Here is a 16,223-nt window from a genome sequence, read left to right as displayed (position 1 = left end):
ACACACGTGCACTCGCCCACACACTGGTGGGCCCCACAGGTTCGGTCACACACACGTGCAATCGCCCACACACTGGTGGGCCCTGGGTTATTCCACATGCATGCTCCCATGGCAGCACAGCTTCCCCTAGCCTTGGCCACACCAGGGCACCAGCAGGGGAGGCGGCTTAACCAGCACTTGGTTTCTCTGCTCAGCACTTCCTGCAGGGCTTCTTCTCAGAGAGACATGGACCCGCTACACTGCATTACTTAATTCTGGGTTTCTTTATTTTTATTTTTGTGTTTGGTCTTCTAAAAGCTTAGGATACAAGCACCTTTTTTGGTTTGTTTTTTTGTTTGGGGTTTTTTTTTTAGCTGCAGCCAGTCATCTCCCTGGCACCCTCAGTGTCCTTAGCAGGCACAGAAGGACAACACTCCCTAAGCCCCAAAGTTCCTGGTACCACTTGCAAATGAATAAGACTTACTCCCACATAGAGAACAGGCTTGTGGTTGCCGGGGGAAAGGGTGGCCCACGTGGACACATGGGCATGAGTTGCCCACTAGTCCCCCTGGTCCCACTCTGGGAAGCAGCTACCTGCCTCTCGTTTGACTGACCATCTTTCTGGCACATTGCTGCTCTGTACACCATGAGGACACCTCCTGACACGTGGAAAGCTCTTTTCTAGGGCTGGCTGGACCCTGCTCCAGGGCTCTAATGGAATTCACATGGGAAAAAGTAAGCCACAATCAATCAAGCTAGGGTCCCAATGCCAGGCTGTAACATGTCTGCATTCATATGCCCTGAACTGCTGTGCAACAGGATGGTGCTCAAAGAGTATGCATTAAAGCCAGGATGGCCTCCAGGAGGAGGCAAAGTGGGAAGCAGAGGAACAGCTCAAAGTTATGGGGAAGGCACTGCAGATAGAGGGAGCATCAGGCATAAGAGAACGGAAGAATGAGCAGGACACCTGGGGAGAGGTAGGACACCTGGTTAACCAGTTCAAGGCATTAAAGAAGAGGAAGAGAAATGCTCTGGCTCCCTGGAGACTGTGGGCCATGTCCTGGGAGCCCAGATGATGGACAGCAGTAGAGGTCAGAGCCCTGGTGCTGCCCAGCAGTCCCAAGACTTCTACACAAGGTCTTCCCAAAATGCTCAGTGAGCACTCAGATCCAAGTCTATGAAGGCTTCAGAGGCTGTCTTCTGTCTCCACCAATACTGAACTAGCTGCCACCTGATCGAGTCAAGGATCCAGCCTGAGCTTCAGCTTCTTCAGTGACAGGGGCTCATTACCTAATAAGATATACCAGTGCCTAATGCTAATGGAGAAGGGCAACTTACCAGCCACTCTCTCTCACAGCAAAAACAGTAGCAAAACACTCTGTTATTATTACCACTACACGCTGTGCTTAGTTGCTCAGTCGTGTCTGACTGTGCGACCCCATAGACTGTAACCTGCAGTAGCCTGCCAGGTCCCTCTGCCCATGGGGAGTCCCCAGGCAAGAATACTGGAGTGGGTTGGCATGCCCTTCTCCAGGGGATCTTCCTAACCTAGGGATCGAACCCAGGTCTCCCACATTGCAGGCGGATTCTTCACCGTCTAAGCCACCAGGGGATCACTACTCCTGCCACTACTCCTGCTAATGATAGAGAATGCACTTGGTGCTTACGAAGGCTTGACTACTCCCATCACGTACTCTGCCTTCACGTCCCATCCGCACACTCGGAGTTATCAGCCTCCCCCCTGGTCGGGTGGGAGACTCCTGCTGCTTGGTTTCTCCTTCCTCAACCCCCCCTCTTTCTCCCTTCTCTCCGTTTTGGCTGTCACCCATCAGCGTGCCCAGCAGTGCCTATGGAGTGAACCCCTGCACTGAAGGACTGCGCTGGCCTTTTCCCTGTGATCCCATTGTCACTCCTTGTAGACGGCCAGAATCATCCGGAAACAAAAGTTCAGTCTATGAAGCTTAAGTACCTGGGTGTATTTTATTTTTTTTTAAATGTGATGCCTGGCTACTCACACTGCCATTCCCCCAGCCCCTGCTAGAGACTCTGAGCCAGGAGGCCTATATTGATGGCCTAGAACTGGCACCCATAGTGCTGCTGGTACACCTCATAGTTCAGTTTCAATTACATCAGCAGTTACCAGACTTTTTCTTAAAGGGTCAGACAGATGGCCTGTGGTCATCTGGTCTCTGATAGAACTACTCAGCTCTGCTATTACAGCAACAAAGCAGCCATTGGCAACACTGGTGGTAGACTGAATGATGGTCCCCAGGCATATCAAGCCCTAGTCTCAGAACCTGTAAATGTTACCTTATTTGGAAAAAGAGTTTCCATAGATAGTGATCGTTAGGGCTCTAGAGATGGGAAGATTATCCTGGGAGGTCTGAGTGGGCCCCCAAGTGAAGTCACAGGTATCCTTACTGTGAGGCAGAAGGGTCTGACACAAACAGAAGGGCAGAAGGCAATACCACCAGGGAGGCAGAGATGGGAGCGACATGGCCACAGGCCAAGGGATGCTGGCAGCCTCCAGAAGCTAAAAGAGGCAAGAGTCAGATTCTCCCCCAGAACCTCTGGAGGGAGCACAGCCCTGCTCACATCTTGATTTCAGTGCAGGAAACTGACTTGGACTTTTGGCCTCCAAAACTGTGAGCGAATACATGTCTATGGTTGTAAGCCACCAAGTCTATGACAAGAGGAAGCTAATACACTACTAAATGAATGCACATGGGCTATGTTCCAATAAAACTTTGTTTGCAAAAAACAAGTGCCTGGCCTGCAGCAAAACACAGGCTATAGATTGTTGATCCCTGAATTAGACATTAAAAGGACTGGGTGCACAAGATATGCTATAGAGAAAAACAAAAAATACATACAAATACTCACTTGAGTTCCCTTTGCTAGAAGAAGAGATGAGGAAGAGCCAGAAAAAAACTTACATTTCTTGTCCTTGAACCACTCAAGAGACGAACCAAAACAAAACCTGTGGGAAGGTGTGAAGGGGATAGACCCTTGCATCCTCAGAGGGGCCTCAGCAGTTCCCACAGGCCTAACAGGCCTGGAAGGGTAGGGCAAGGTGAGGTGGATGTGCGTGGGTGCATGACGGACCTACCTTTGGTTGTGAACGTCCTCCAGAACACCCAGTGGGGACCAGAGTGCTCCTTTCCCTTTCTGCCTGCCTCTGGAGAGAGGAGCAGCTGCTTTGAACATCACCTCCACCCCCACCTCTTTCTCATCTGCACACAAAGAAGTGTGTGCCTGCACACATTCCCAACACACACACACACACACACAAACTTCTCTAGATCTGTAACAGAGGAAACTTGCATAGACACTCACCAGACACGAAGGCCACTTTTTCCTTTAGGATGGGAAGGACATCAGAAGCTTTCAAACCATCATTCCGAAAAGAGCCTGTCAGAGACAAAACAGAAGGAATCAGAGTGAAAGGGGTCAAAAGACTGAATCCCTGGGTTCCCCCTTAGCTTTTCAATCCCCTCATGGGCCAGAAAATAATGCCCTCTCTGGGGCCCACAGCCTAGCCCAAGAGCAGGAGAGGCTCCACAACAGAAAGGACACTTTGACATGATGCCAGTCCACAGGGGTGACCAAGAGTATGCCCCTCTGGGTCCTTTTCAAGAAGAGGACAGTGCAAGTCACCCCCCTAGAATACACACAAAGTACCATGTCCTAGAAGCAAAACTACAGCCCTATTGCTGTGAACTTGAAGATGGGGGCTTTTTGGAAATCGTTTTTATACTTTCAATGCTAGCACAGTGGCTGGTACATAGTGAATATTACACACTAGACACTCAGTGAATACAGGTCAAGTTAACATCAAGATGGACCACAACGTCCTAAATAATTCCTTTGGCTTTTTCCTCTACGTGGCATAGCAACTGTTAGTCTTCATTTTACAGAGGGAAAAAGTGAAAATTCCCAAGTGAGAAGCAAAGCTGAGTGCAGCACCATTTTCCAGCTCTCCTCCCTTCCCTTCAGTGTCACTGCCACCAGTCCACAATGAATGACCGATGAGCGATGTCAGTTCCACGGGAAGCAAATGCACTCCCTTCTTCAGCAACTCACTCTCTGCCTAAATCTCATTTCTCAGGTGGAAAGTCATTTCTGGGGTCCAGCTGAGCTCCTGTTAGGAGGCTGGAGGCAGAGGCCTGGGGCTCACACAGAATAGAAAATAACAGTGTGCCTGGAGAAACAGCAGCCTCAGGAAGCAAAGGACAACCCAGGCTGGTGTGAGATGTGTGGGAAGGGAGGACTCAGCTTACACGTGCACACATACAAACTCCAGGCCATCTCACCGCCCCTTGTCATTTATCCTGAGTACCCCAGAGGACTCTCAGGGAGAGCCAGCCCACACGCAGAGCCCTGCAAGCTGTAAATGGAATTTCTGCTGTGTACCACCTCCAGGAACATGGCACAGAGGGACCCCAGAAGAAAGGCAGCCCTGTGTGGGCTCCGTGGGGCAGAGCTGGAGACCACGGACACCCCTTCAAGTGCCTTTCTCCACTTGGCTTTCCCCCTTGTGCTCCCAACCTGATAATCTACAAAGGGGAGAAACATGCTGAGCAGGATGGTCTTGCTCAAGGCGTCTCAATTCCTCATCACTGACTATTTCAAGCTTCCAAAATTGTTGGGAATTTTGGCAACACCCCAGGACTAAGATCACTGCCTAGAGAAGGGAAATAAGACAGTTGCACACTCAACCAAAGAGGAGAAGCAGGCCCAGAATGCCAGTGTCCATGGTAAGAGGTCATATGCTAGCCAAAGACAAATTTACAAAGGATCTCTGACCCTTCCATCTATTTCTTCATTTTCATTTTTCACTAAATGTAGACAGTGATGCTTTTTGCTCATCAGTTGCTTCTCTTTACAAGCTGACCCAGAGCAGCTGATGCTGAAGTAACCAGCTGCAAGGCTCACTTTGAGAAGACTGTGGGCAATAGAGGAAAAAAAATAACACCATAAAAAGAAAGTTCTAACTATAGAACTTTTTGTACTTTCTATCTTTGTTTCTACTGATCTTTATGCTCTGACTTTATCTTCCAACAAAGGAAAGCTATTAAACCTCACCAGTAGAAAGTAATTAGGATCAACGTGCTGCTGCTGCTGCTGCTAAGTCACTTCAGTCGTGTCCGACTCTGTGCGACCCCATAGACGGCAGCCCACCAGGCTCCCCTGTCCCTGGGATTCTCCAGGCAAGAACACTGGAGTGGGTTGCCATTTCCTTCTTCAATCCATGAAAGTGAAAAGTGAAAGTGAAGTTGCTCAGTCATGTCCGACTCTTCACGACCCCATGGACTGCAGCCTACCAGGCTTCTCCATCCATGGGATTTTCCAGGCAAGAACACTGGAGTGCGTTGCCATTGCCTTCTCCAAGGATCAACAGAAATTATTGTAAAAAATTAAAAATAGATACATAGATAATTTTTCACCATGATGCAATAAGAATAAGCTTCAGTTTCCTGGGCAAGGAAGAGTCCTATTAGACTTTACCAGCTAGACAGAGATCATCTTTAGCACATGAGTTATGTGCATAGAATGATATATCTGCATCAAAAGTTTTATTTTCATATAAAATGTGTCCTTCCAGATTATTTACAAGTTCAAAACCAGCAAGACGCAAGCTAATGAAATATTACTGTATAATAACAATCCACATAACCCTCTTGTCTCCTAAACTCTTGTCCGGTTTTTTTCCACTGTTGTTCCTCTCCTGTTAAAGTGTTCCTCTCCATGTTAAAGTGAAAGTCGCTGTAGCCTTTTCCTTCTCCAAGGGATCTTCTCAACCCAGGGATCAAACCCAGGTCTCCCGCATTGCAGGCAGATTCTTTACCAGCTGAGCCACAAGGGAAGCCCAGTAAAGTATACAAGATGGCTCTAATTTCCATACAGCTCCCGGACACGTAAGGAAGAAAATGCTATAACAGAAGCAAAAGGTTACCCATCCTGCCACCTCCCACCTGTGGAGAGACAGAGAGAGAGAGCTTGGAATTCCATTCTACAGACCCCACTCATCAAGCCCCACCTTCTCCTTCTCCACTCCAGGCTCCAAGGCCTGAGAGAAGAGGAGCAGCTTGTCCAGGCAGCTTGCAGTTATTGCTCCAAGTACATGTCACTATCTTGGGTTGGGCTGGTCTATGATTCCTGGCAGGGGATGGGGGTCCTTTCTCTTCCCAGGCCAGAGTTCCCCCATCCAGTTCAGACCACAGCTGAGCTATCTCCTAGGTTGTGTGTCCAACCATAAGAAAACCTAAAGGGTCCAGGTTTACAAAATCCCTAACTAAAGGATAATCATTTCCAACAGCAACAAGATTTTTCACATTATAAAAGGATGTGATCCAGGGTCTCTTTAAATAAAAGTTGCCTTAGTGGTTTGAATTAGTTTCTTATTTGCCAGAAATTGAATTACAAATAACTTTTCAACAATGTATGCATTATGTAAAGCCAAGTAGAGCTAAACTAATTAGTCTAGCAGCTCAGAAGTTGGTGACCTTGCATAGAAAACCTATTTGCACCGGCTAAAGATCCTGTGTATCAATAACCCCATGGCCCCTGTGAAACCAGTTGTCATACATAATCTGTAAGAAAGGAGAACTTCACTGAACACTAACTCAAACAGAACCAATGAAATAGCAACATGTGTTCACCACTAGGTACATGTCTGCACAGACTCATAGTAAACGTTCAATAAATATTTGATGACAAAATAAATATATGAATGAAATGTTAACCTTTCCTAAAGTGACTTGCACAAGGTCAGTGGCCTCATCTGTCACACCAAATGCTGGTGATCTGAGTAGATGATACCACTCAGCTGTAGTGTTCCGAGACTTTTTAAACCTTTTCCTCATATTTATTGGCCTTTGAGATCCTTAGATTATCAGATCAGTATGCTTTGAAAGAACCCATTTCCTGACATGATTCAGTGCACTTCAGGAAGATAGAACAACTCTTCCTTGGCCTTCCAGTCCATTCTTCCCCAGGAATCAATTTAGAGATTGGAATCCTCATGGCACATCACACCATTTTGCAGACAGCCAAGTTACCAGAATGAGAGACTAGTGACAGGAGAACTTCCGGGGGCACACACTTTGAAGGAGGCAGGCCTGAATGGCAAATTCTCTCTCTGATATAAAGGTATATTTGATGGCACTAATAGACTATAAACCCCAGGCCCCTTGCTACCTCTAAAGAAAGACTGGGAAGAAATAAAAGCCCCTGTGCTCTTGCAGTTACTGCAGGAAAAGAAAGAACCAGGGGGCTCCCTCATGGACCTGAATGCTGTGTTTTATCTTATGGACAAAGACACACTTCGCTGGCGTTCAGTGCCAGCCCCACCCCGTTCATGTCCTGCTGCTGTCAGAATTACAAGCCTGCTGTTCTGTTAATTAGCAACGTTCAAATGCTCTGCATCTATTAGGGAAGTAAAAGTTACCACTGCCATCGGCCCAGGATCTCCAGCATGGGTCTTCTCCAAGCCCCACTCTTGCCTACTCCTCACTCCAAATGGGCTGTGCTCACATTGCTGCTGCCTGCTCCTCTTCACATTTTCCTAGTCGCTGTTCCCATGCAAGAAGATGCCAATCACCCTCATCTGGCTCCCAGCCTCTGTGTGGCTCCCTCAGGCAGGAGCAGGACTGGCCGTCTGTCACAGGCCCTGTCTGCGGTTCTGTAGCTCTGGGGTAGCAGGGAGTCTCTCAGGGGAGCTGGGGCATCATCTAGGCTAGCCTCCTTTAGGAAGCAATCCTGATTTCAACAAGAAACAAATAAGCCAATGTTGAACATTTGGAGGTGAAAGCTGCTCTTTATTTCCTTTTGGTTTGCAGTCACTCCCCCTTAATTTGCACTTAGAAGATACTGTGTTAAGTATTCTAATGTTGCATCAAATGGACCCGAACCCTGTTTAGCTACTGAGACACCAAGTTGCCCAGTGCTCAGGTCTCCGTCTCCTTTCCACTCCAACCCTATGTGTCCAGGATGGAAGGCTTGATCATGGTGGCACTGAAAGACTGACTGATCCACCACACAAAAAAGATTTGGCTTAGAGCTGAGAGTTCCAACAGCTCATCAGGCCAAACCTTAGTTTGGGCACTATTTGAACAATTTCCTATTCCCAGAGTCATTCTTTTATCAATTATTTCTTGAACCCTATTGTGTGGGAGCCTTATGTTAAGCTTTGGGAATACTTTGACAAGTAAGAAATGGATCCTGCTCTCCAGGAGTTTCCAGGCAGAGGTAAGTAGGCATGCAGATAAGACAGTGAGCTGTTATCAGAGACAGGATAACATATGTACAGAATGCAAAGGAGTCCAAAGGAAAGCCTTCTTAAGGATGAGTCCTAACTGCTTGCTACTTAAAGTTACAAGCATCACCTACCAGCTAGAATCTTGCTAGAAATGCAGAATCCCAGGCCCTACCCCAGACCTACAGAATCAGAGCCTGTATTTTAACAAGAAGTTCAGATGAGGAATACACATTATGTTTAGGAAAGTGCTATACTCTAAAGTTTGTCTTTCTATTCCAGAGTTGCCTCAGAAGCAGATAGACAAAAGCATCATTTAGCCCAGTCTAAACAGAACCTCTAAAATCTGATCTAGGGCTTCTGCTCATGACCAACCCCCTACACAGAATTCCAGACATTCAGCCATTACTTTGTGACCCAAAACTCAAATCCAGCTCTGGAATAAAAAGGCTATCCAGGAAGGCTATCCTCCTCCAGGCACTGAGACTGGACCATGTCATATTTTTTGATGGTAGGAACTTTTATGAACAACACTTGTTCAAACTGCTCAGCATTTTGGTAGTTTAAACCACTTTCTCATGGACCAAATGCTTTAATTTCACAACAAATCTTCCTCTACACCAGGCCTCAGAACCCTCTGCCTTCTGGAACTGTTCTCAGTACCACAAACACTGTCACTGATCATATTTACAGGCCAAGATGCCATCTCTGAGACAGCCCTGGAGGACAGAGCATCCAGGCGGCTTATGCCTGTTTACCACACCTGCACTCCCACCCACGGGTACAAAGCCCTGAACACTGGGCAGCACTGGATGAGAAACAGAGGAAGGAGAGGTGCTGTCACTCTAGGGAGCCTCACACCTATGGAGAACACAGGGCTCATCCCAGGCAATTTGCTCCTTAGGAGAGGAGACCCAATTTTTGCCCTCTGAGAGTTTTCTGCCTAATACCTAATGCCTATTTCCTCTGACACCAGAAAGCTACCAGACACAGTACAAAAAGATAACTTAGATTCTGAGATCCTGATAAAGATCCTCCCATCTTGCCTCCAACATGGCTGGCCCACAACCTCTTTAGCCTGATTACTGCTGCCATCACCCACTGAGTTACCCAAACAGAAACTTGGAGGCGTATCCTAGACTCCCCTCCATTGCAAAGATTTGATTCAGTCACTTGATACTGTTGATTCTACCTCTTAAATCTTTCTCTAATGAATCACTCCTTCTGGGCAGTTTGTTTGACCACCCCCATCCAGTTGAGCTGTCCCTGACTATAGCTTGCACTCTGTCACTCCTAAAAGGCATTTCTGTGTTTTCATTCTGATCCCCCATTAACTGCCCCCCATTCCCCAAGGGTGGGGACCATGTTTTACTTGGTGTTCTACCCTAGCACCCAGTACAGTGCCTGTCATGCGAAAGAGGCTAAAGAAACACTGAACTGAAACTGAGCACACACAGGTCCTAAGCAGACAGAGTAAGAGCGGTGAGTTGTCAGGGTGGTTCCCCCAGGAGGTGATCTTTGAACCAGATTTTGAATAAGGGAGAAGCCAAAGAATAATGCTCTGATGGGAAGCAGTACAAGCCAAGACAGAGAGAAAGGGGCCAGCAAGCCATGTGCTACAGATGAAGAGGTTGGTGGCTGAGCAGAACAGCAGGGTCAGAAAGGCACGGTGGTAAAGGGTGGGCTATGTGATCTCGCTCTGAACCTGATCATTCTCAACAGACTGGGCTCCTGAGAAGGCCTCCAGCAAAGATATGGCTTCAAATGCCTACAGAAGCTCCGAGAGCTGGATTGTGCCGCGGTAAGGACCAGAGCTGGTAGAATCTGGCTGGTCCCAAAGGAAGGCCATAGTTCCAGAATAGAGTTGGATCCAGCAGGCACTGATTCCAACCTCCATGTTACCTCCTGTTCTGTCTTCAGGGAGACAGGGTAGGATGGGACATACAGCCCCTGCCGAGGTGGCTGGTGGGATGGGGTGTGGGGCATGCTGGAACTCGGCCTCTTTGTATCTTCTCCCTAGGTTCCAAGATAGGCAGGAGGAATGTTTGCTTGCCAGGTGCCTCCTGGGAGCCTGCCAGGCTGGGAGTTTGGGGAAGACCCCATGAAGATGCAACATGGAACGATTCATAAAGGGAAGAGACTTAAGGACATGGCTCCTCCTGTGTGGGGACTAGTTGGGGGAAAGCTCTTGGCAGAAGATGCTGTCAGTGCAGCTGGGATGAGAGGGAACCCACTGGTGCAAAGAGGTGGTGATCTTTATTCCCCTCACTGTCCTTTCTTTCCTTCCTCTTTTCCTATATTAATTCAAGACAAGGATGAGAGGGGAAAGGGTAAGAGAGATAAAGAGCTGGAAACACACACATACAGATGGAAGTGATGGTCTTGTCTCATCTTTACAGACACTAATGAGCTATTGAGGCAACTGCCTGTGGGAAACTCTTGCAGGGACTATAAATATGTTCCTTGGCACTCTCCTTAAAACACCTGCCACTGAGGCAGGAAGTGTGTGCAGAGCTGAACGGAAGGAACAAATCTGGCCGAGAAAGAGATGGAACAGCTTTGCGCCAACAACAGACACACAGCACAGTGTGAGGATGCATTGCCTCTCCCCAGTCTGGGGACCCACTGCTCCAGTCAGGCTGACCCCCGGCAGTGTCCTTCACCACTGACACTTGCCAATGTCAGACCAGCCAGCGGCATGCTCCCACCCACCCTCCCTCCCCACTGCCACAGAGCAGTGATAGTGTGGCAGGCTCTCACCCCCACAGAACCAGGCTATAGCGCTTCGGAGAGAAGGATATTCACAAGCCTCAGCTCACCTGATCTCAATGCAGAAAGGAAGGGGGGCGGTGGCGGTGCAAAAAACAAAAGGGCCCCTCTCTTAGTAATTACTAAAATTAAGCTTTTCCAAGCAAACTGATGGGGCGTTATGCCAGAAACTGGCAAGGACGGCCAGACTGAGCCGTCTTTACACAAGGGGATGCAACGTCTACCTTCTCTGAACTCTGGCATGCATTTGAGTGTCGCTCCTCACAATGACCACTTTCTGCCCTTCTTCATCGTGAAGTGTGCCTCTTCCCCACAGTACCTTCCCTAACTCCTTCCTGACCCAGGCTGGCCCGGCTTCCCTTCTGTCTGCATCACATGGCAGGCACCCCACTGCAATGAGATCTCCACCCCTGAGCTGAGGTCTTGGTCTAGACTCTTAAGCTCTTGAGGGAAGGAACTGGGTGCTTTTCTCCACATCTCCAGTGCGTGGCACACAGCTGGGGCTTAATGAGTTTGCCCAGGAACTGAATCTTTTTCATCCACAGTGCCTTCTACACAAAAGGTGCTTAGTAGCAGCTGTGCCTCTTTCTCTCCGGGCCCCACTTTGCATCTGCTTCTACCCCATCTCCATCTTTCTCCCTCTCATGCTTCACAGAAACTCTAACTGCGGCCTATTTGACTGTCAACTTCCTAAAGTCAATATTAGATATAAAGCCCTGGCTAATAGGCTACTTCTGAGGAGCAGAAATGTGTAACACTTACCATTACTAAATTAGCTCCTTTAAAGATCACTAATAATTAGCACTTTAAACATACGGGTAACACCTCTCTGAGCCCAGCTAATGAGTAAACCATTTCTGTTTATTCTTCACAAGCTTTAATATTAGCTTGAGTTGAGACCTCAGCTGCAATACACAGGTTCACTCACTCTCCCTCCCTCCCTTTCCAGAAAAGTTGCCATCATTTAATGTACTCTGGATACAAGAAAATGGCCATTACAAAAGAAATTATATTGTTCATCACTTTTTTTTAACAGAGTCTTTTCTAACTGATCACGTTATTTAAAGTGCTCATACCTTACAGATGGGGGTGACGGTGGGAGATTTATTGTCTTTTTGTTACACTGAGCATTACTCTTGGATGGGTCCTCAAAGTAACACAGAACATTAGCCAGAGATGAATATAAATAAGCTGTTGAACATTAGCAGCATATTTGCTTTTATACTATGTTTAGAGAGAGACCTAACAGAAGCAGAAGATATTAAGAAGAGGCGGCAAGAATACACAGAAGAACTATACAAAAAAGAGCTACATGACCTGGATAATCATGATGGTGTGATCACTCATCTAGAGCCAGACATCCCAGAATGTGAAGTCAAGTGGGCCTTAGAAAGCATCACTACGAACAAAGCTAGTGGAGGTGATGGAATTCCAGTTAAGCTATTTCAAATCCTGAGAGATGATGCTGTGAAAGTGCTGCACTCAGTATGCCAGCAAATTTGGAAAACTCAGCAGTGGCCACAGGACTGGAAAAGGTCAGTTTTCATTCCAATCCCAAAGAAAGGCAATGCCAAAGAATGCTCAAACTACTGCACAGTTGCACTCATCTCACATGCTAGTAAAGTAATGCTCAAAATTCTCTAAGCCAGGCTTCAGCAATACGTGAACCATGAACTTCCTGATGTTCAAGCTAGTTTTAGAAAAGGCAGAGGAACCAGATATCAAATTGCCAACATCCGCTGGATAATGGAAAAAGCAAGAAAGTTCCAGAAAAACATCTATTTCTGCTTTATTGACTATGTCAAACCCTTTGACTGTGTGGATCACAATAAACTGTGGAAAATTCTGAGAGAGATGGGAATATCAGACCACCTGACCTGCCTCTTGAGACATCTGTATGCAGGTCAGGAAGCAACAGTTAGAACTGGACATGGAACAACAGACTGGTTCCAAATAGGAAAAGGAGTACGTCAAGCCTGGATATTGTCACCCTGCTTATTTAACTTATATGCAGAGTACATCATGAGAAACATTGGGCTGGAAGAAGCACAAACTGGAATCAGGATTGCTGGGAGAAATATCAATAACCTCAGATATGCAGATGACACCACCCTTATGGCAGAAAGTGAAGAGGAACTAAAAAGCCTCTTGATGAAAGTGAAAGAGTAGAGTGAAAAAGTTGGCTTAAAGCTCAACATTCAGAAAACGAAGATCATGGCATCTGGTCCCATCACTTCATTGGAAATAGACGGAGAAACAGTGGAAACAGTGTCAGACTTTATTTTGGGGGGGCTCCAAAATCACTGCAGATGGTGATTGCAGCCATGAAATTAAAAGACGCTTACTCCTTGGAAGAAAAGTTATGGCCAACCTAGATAGCATATTCAAAAGCAGAGACATTACTTTGCCGACTAAGGTCCATCTAGTCAAGGCTATGGTTTTTCCAGCGGTCATGTATGGATGTGAGTTGGACTGTGAAGAAGGCTGAGCACCGAAGAATTGATGCGTTTGAACTGTGGTGTTGGAGAAGACTCTTGAGAGTCCCTTGGACTGCAAGGAGATCCAACCAGTCCATTCTGAAGGAGATTAGTCCTGGGATTTCTTTGGAAGGAATGATGCTAAAGCTGAAACTCCAGTACTTTGGCCACCTCATGTAAAGAGTTGAGTCATTGGAAAAGACTTTGATGCTGGGAGGGATTGGGGGCAGGAGGAGAAGGGGACGACAGAGGATGAGATGGCTGGATGGCATCACTGACTCGACGGACGTGAGCCTGAATGAACTTCAGGAGTTGGTGATGGACAGGGAGGCCTGGTGTGCTGTGATTCATGGGGTCGCGAAGAGTCGCACACAACTGAGTGACTGAATTGAACTGATACGGGTACTCAGAGGTAGAGGGTGTGTACTGTGGAGGTTTAGACATATAAAAGGTTTACTCCATGGAACCCTCACTCTCAGTGTCTTTCCTTCTTCCCCAGTGTGCATATCAATAACATTTTAATTAATTTTACTTTAATCAGCATATTATGACTTTAGTTAGAAATGAAACTGTTGACTTGAAGAAAAGTCAGCTTAGGCCTCTGTCATTATAGAAGGCATTCAAGCAGGCATCCAAACATGAAATGGCCCATCAGTAGAAGCAATGCCAGAAGGACATATTGGGCACAGACTGGACACAGGTCCACCACAGACATGGAAAACCTGAGGGCCAAAGTAAAAAACAGGTTTGCAAAATTGCAAGTGCAGCCTGATAGGTGAGAAAGGCCATACCCAAAGGTCATATTGTTGAATAAACTTTAGCACATTAAAGCCCCTTCTCCCACTTTAGAGACATGCATGCTGCTGTCCTTGGTCCTGAGTTAGTTGTACAGTTGCTACTCAGAGTGGCTGCTGTCCAGCCTGCCTTAGGATATATGAACCAAATGAGAAAGAGTCAGAGATGATAGAGACATCAAGAGGTATCAGAGAGATAAACAAATAAGAAAAAGTATTCAAGGGCATAGACATGGAGACATTACTGTAGAGAATTGAAAGAGTCATTTTGGGATTGTTTTCAAATAATTGCAGTAATGAAGAAAGGTCTGCATATATCACACGACAGACACACACACACACACCTCCCATGGAAATGAGACAGCATGAACTCATGTCCCCCAATATTATGTGTTGGTTTCTGAATAAACTGACATAGATGGGTTGGTCATGGAAAGACTCTTAGAGTTTTAAGGCATTTTAAAATCTCTCCTTAAGTTATTACCCTAAGCTATTATCTAAACACTGTACAATTCAGCTCAGTACATACTAACTTAGCATCTATATGTGCCAGGTAAAGTCCCAGTCACTATGGGTAAAATGAAAAAAATGTAGAGTTTCTGACCTTAAGGGACTTTCAGTTTAGAGGGAGACTCAGACATGTTAACATGTAATTTTAATATCAGGTAAGAAGCATAATGGTAGAGGTACACACAAGGGACAAGCATTCAGAAAATCCCAAAGGGCTAATATAACTCAAGGTATAAGAAAGTGTCTGAAGAGTGAAGGAGCAGTAACCAGAGAAGAGGCGATAGGTTATGGGTACCTCAGCAAGGTCCAGGACTGGAATGGACAGTAGCGAGTACGGAGGTCTCTCCAGTGGGTTGCAGGGAATAGAAAAGAGTAGCTAAGACATGGTGGCTTCCCTCCTACAACCCAAACCCTCTCCACAGTATCAGAGCGATCAGTTAATGTTTGCCAGAGATAAACAACAAAGTTCCCCTACAGACTTAGCATTATGAGGAGGCAACATAAGTTAGGAAATGACCAGGATCAGGGAGAATCTGACTCATGATGCCTGATATCTCTTTAGAAAGAAGCACAACCATGTCACCAGAGGAGGAAATGGCAGCCCACTCCAGTATTCTTGCCTGGCGAATCCCATGGACAGAGGAGCCTAGTGTGCTGCTCTGTCCATGGGGTCTCAAGAGTCGGACACAACTTAGCAACTAAACTACTAATTACCACTAACCATGTCATGTGTTAAATTGGAAACCAAAGTAATCCAAATATCTCATGAAGCTAGAATTCTTCTCCAGAATATGGAAAACAAGGAGCTTGGGGCAGCGGAGGGTATCTGCAAGGGGTTGCCTTGATAACCTTCAACTCTGCTCACCAGAGGACATACTAAGCTGCACATTCCAGGAGCATCTGGTAGACTGAAAGAGGCTTTTTAACCTTGCATCAAAATGTATATGGTGGGAAAGGCCTTGAAACTCATGAAAATACATGCAATTTATTGAATATATGTCCATACATTTTTATTTTTCTGAGAATTGTGTAATTCCAGTTTTCATGAGATGTTCAAGGGGTCAATGGCTCCCTAAATGGTAGAGAACTACTGGTCTAAAGCAAAGTCAAATGAGCCTACAATCTGTCTTGAGTTCTAATCAGTAAACCCCATCACCCAGCATCTGTCTCACTCATGGCCCACTAACAGGGTTTAGCTGAGACCCAATACAGTTATTGGGCTTCCCTGGTGGCCCAGATGGTAAAGCATCTGTCTGCAATGCAGGAGACCTGGGTTCAATCCCTGGGTTGGGAAGATCCCCTGGAGAAGAAAATGGCAGCCCACACCAGTACTCTTACCTGGAAAATCCCATGGACAGAGGAGCTTGGTAGGCTACAGTCCATGGGATTGCAAAGAGTCGGACATGACTGAGCAACTTCACTTTCACTTCAATACAG

General features: G+C 46.5%; 1 protein-coding gene across 6 annotated transcripts in view; it reads right to left on the bottom strand.

The window, feature by feature from the left end:
- KALRN (kalirin RhoGEF kinase) overlaps positions 1–16,223 on the bottom strand; it is a 694,704-nt gene that overhangs the window by 485,946 nt on the left and 192,535 nt on the right. For all 6 annotated transcript variants that reach the window (XM_068966221.1, XM_068966363.1, XM_068966508.1 and 3 more), the window contains exon 2: positions 3,316–3,390. In XM_068966221.1, coding sequence (XP_068822322.1) covers positions 3,316–3,390 — 75 coding nt within the window. The remainder of the gene's footprint in view (positions 1–3,315; positions 3,391–16,223) is intronic.

This window comes from Capricornis sumatraensis, chromosome 1 (assembly GCF_032405125.1).
Source record: "Capricornis sumatraensis isolate serow.1 chromosome 1, serow.2, whole genome shotgun sequence".
Classification (NCBI taxonomy): domain Eukaryota; kingdom Metazoa; phylum Chordata; class Mammalia; order Artiodactyla; family Bovidae; genus Capricornis; species Capricornis sumatraensis.
Note: the sequence above shows the minus strand (reverse complement) of the source record. Positions and strands in the feature narration are given on the sequence as shown.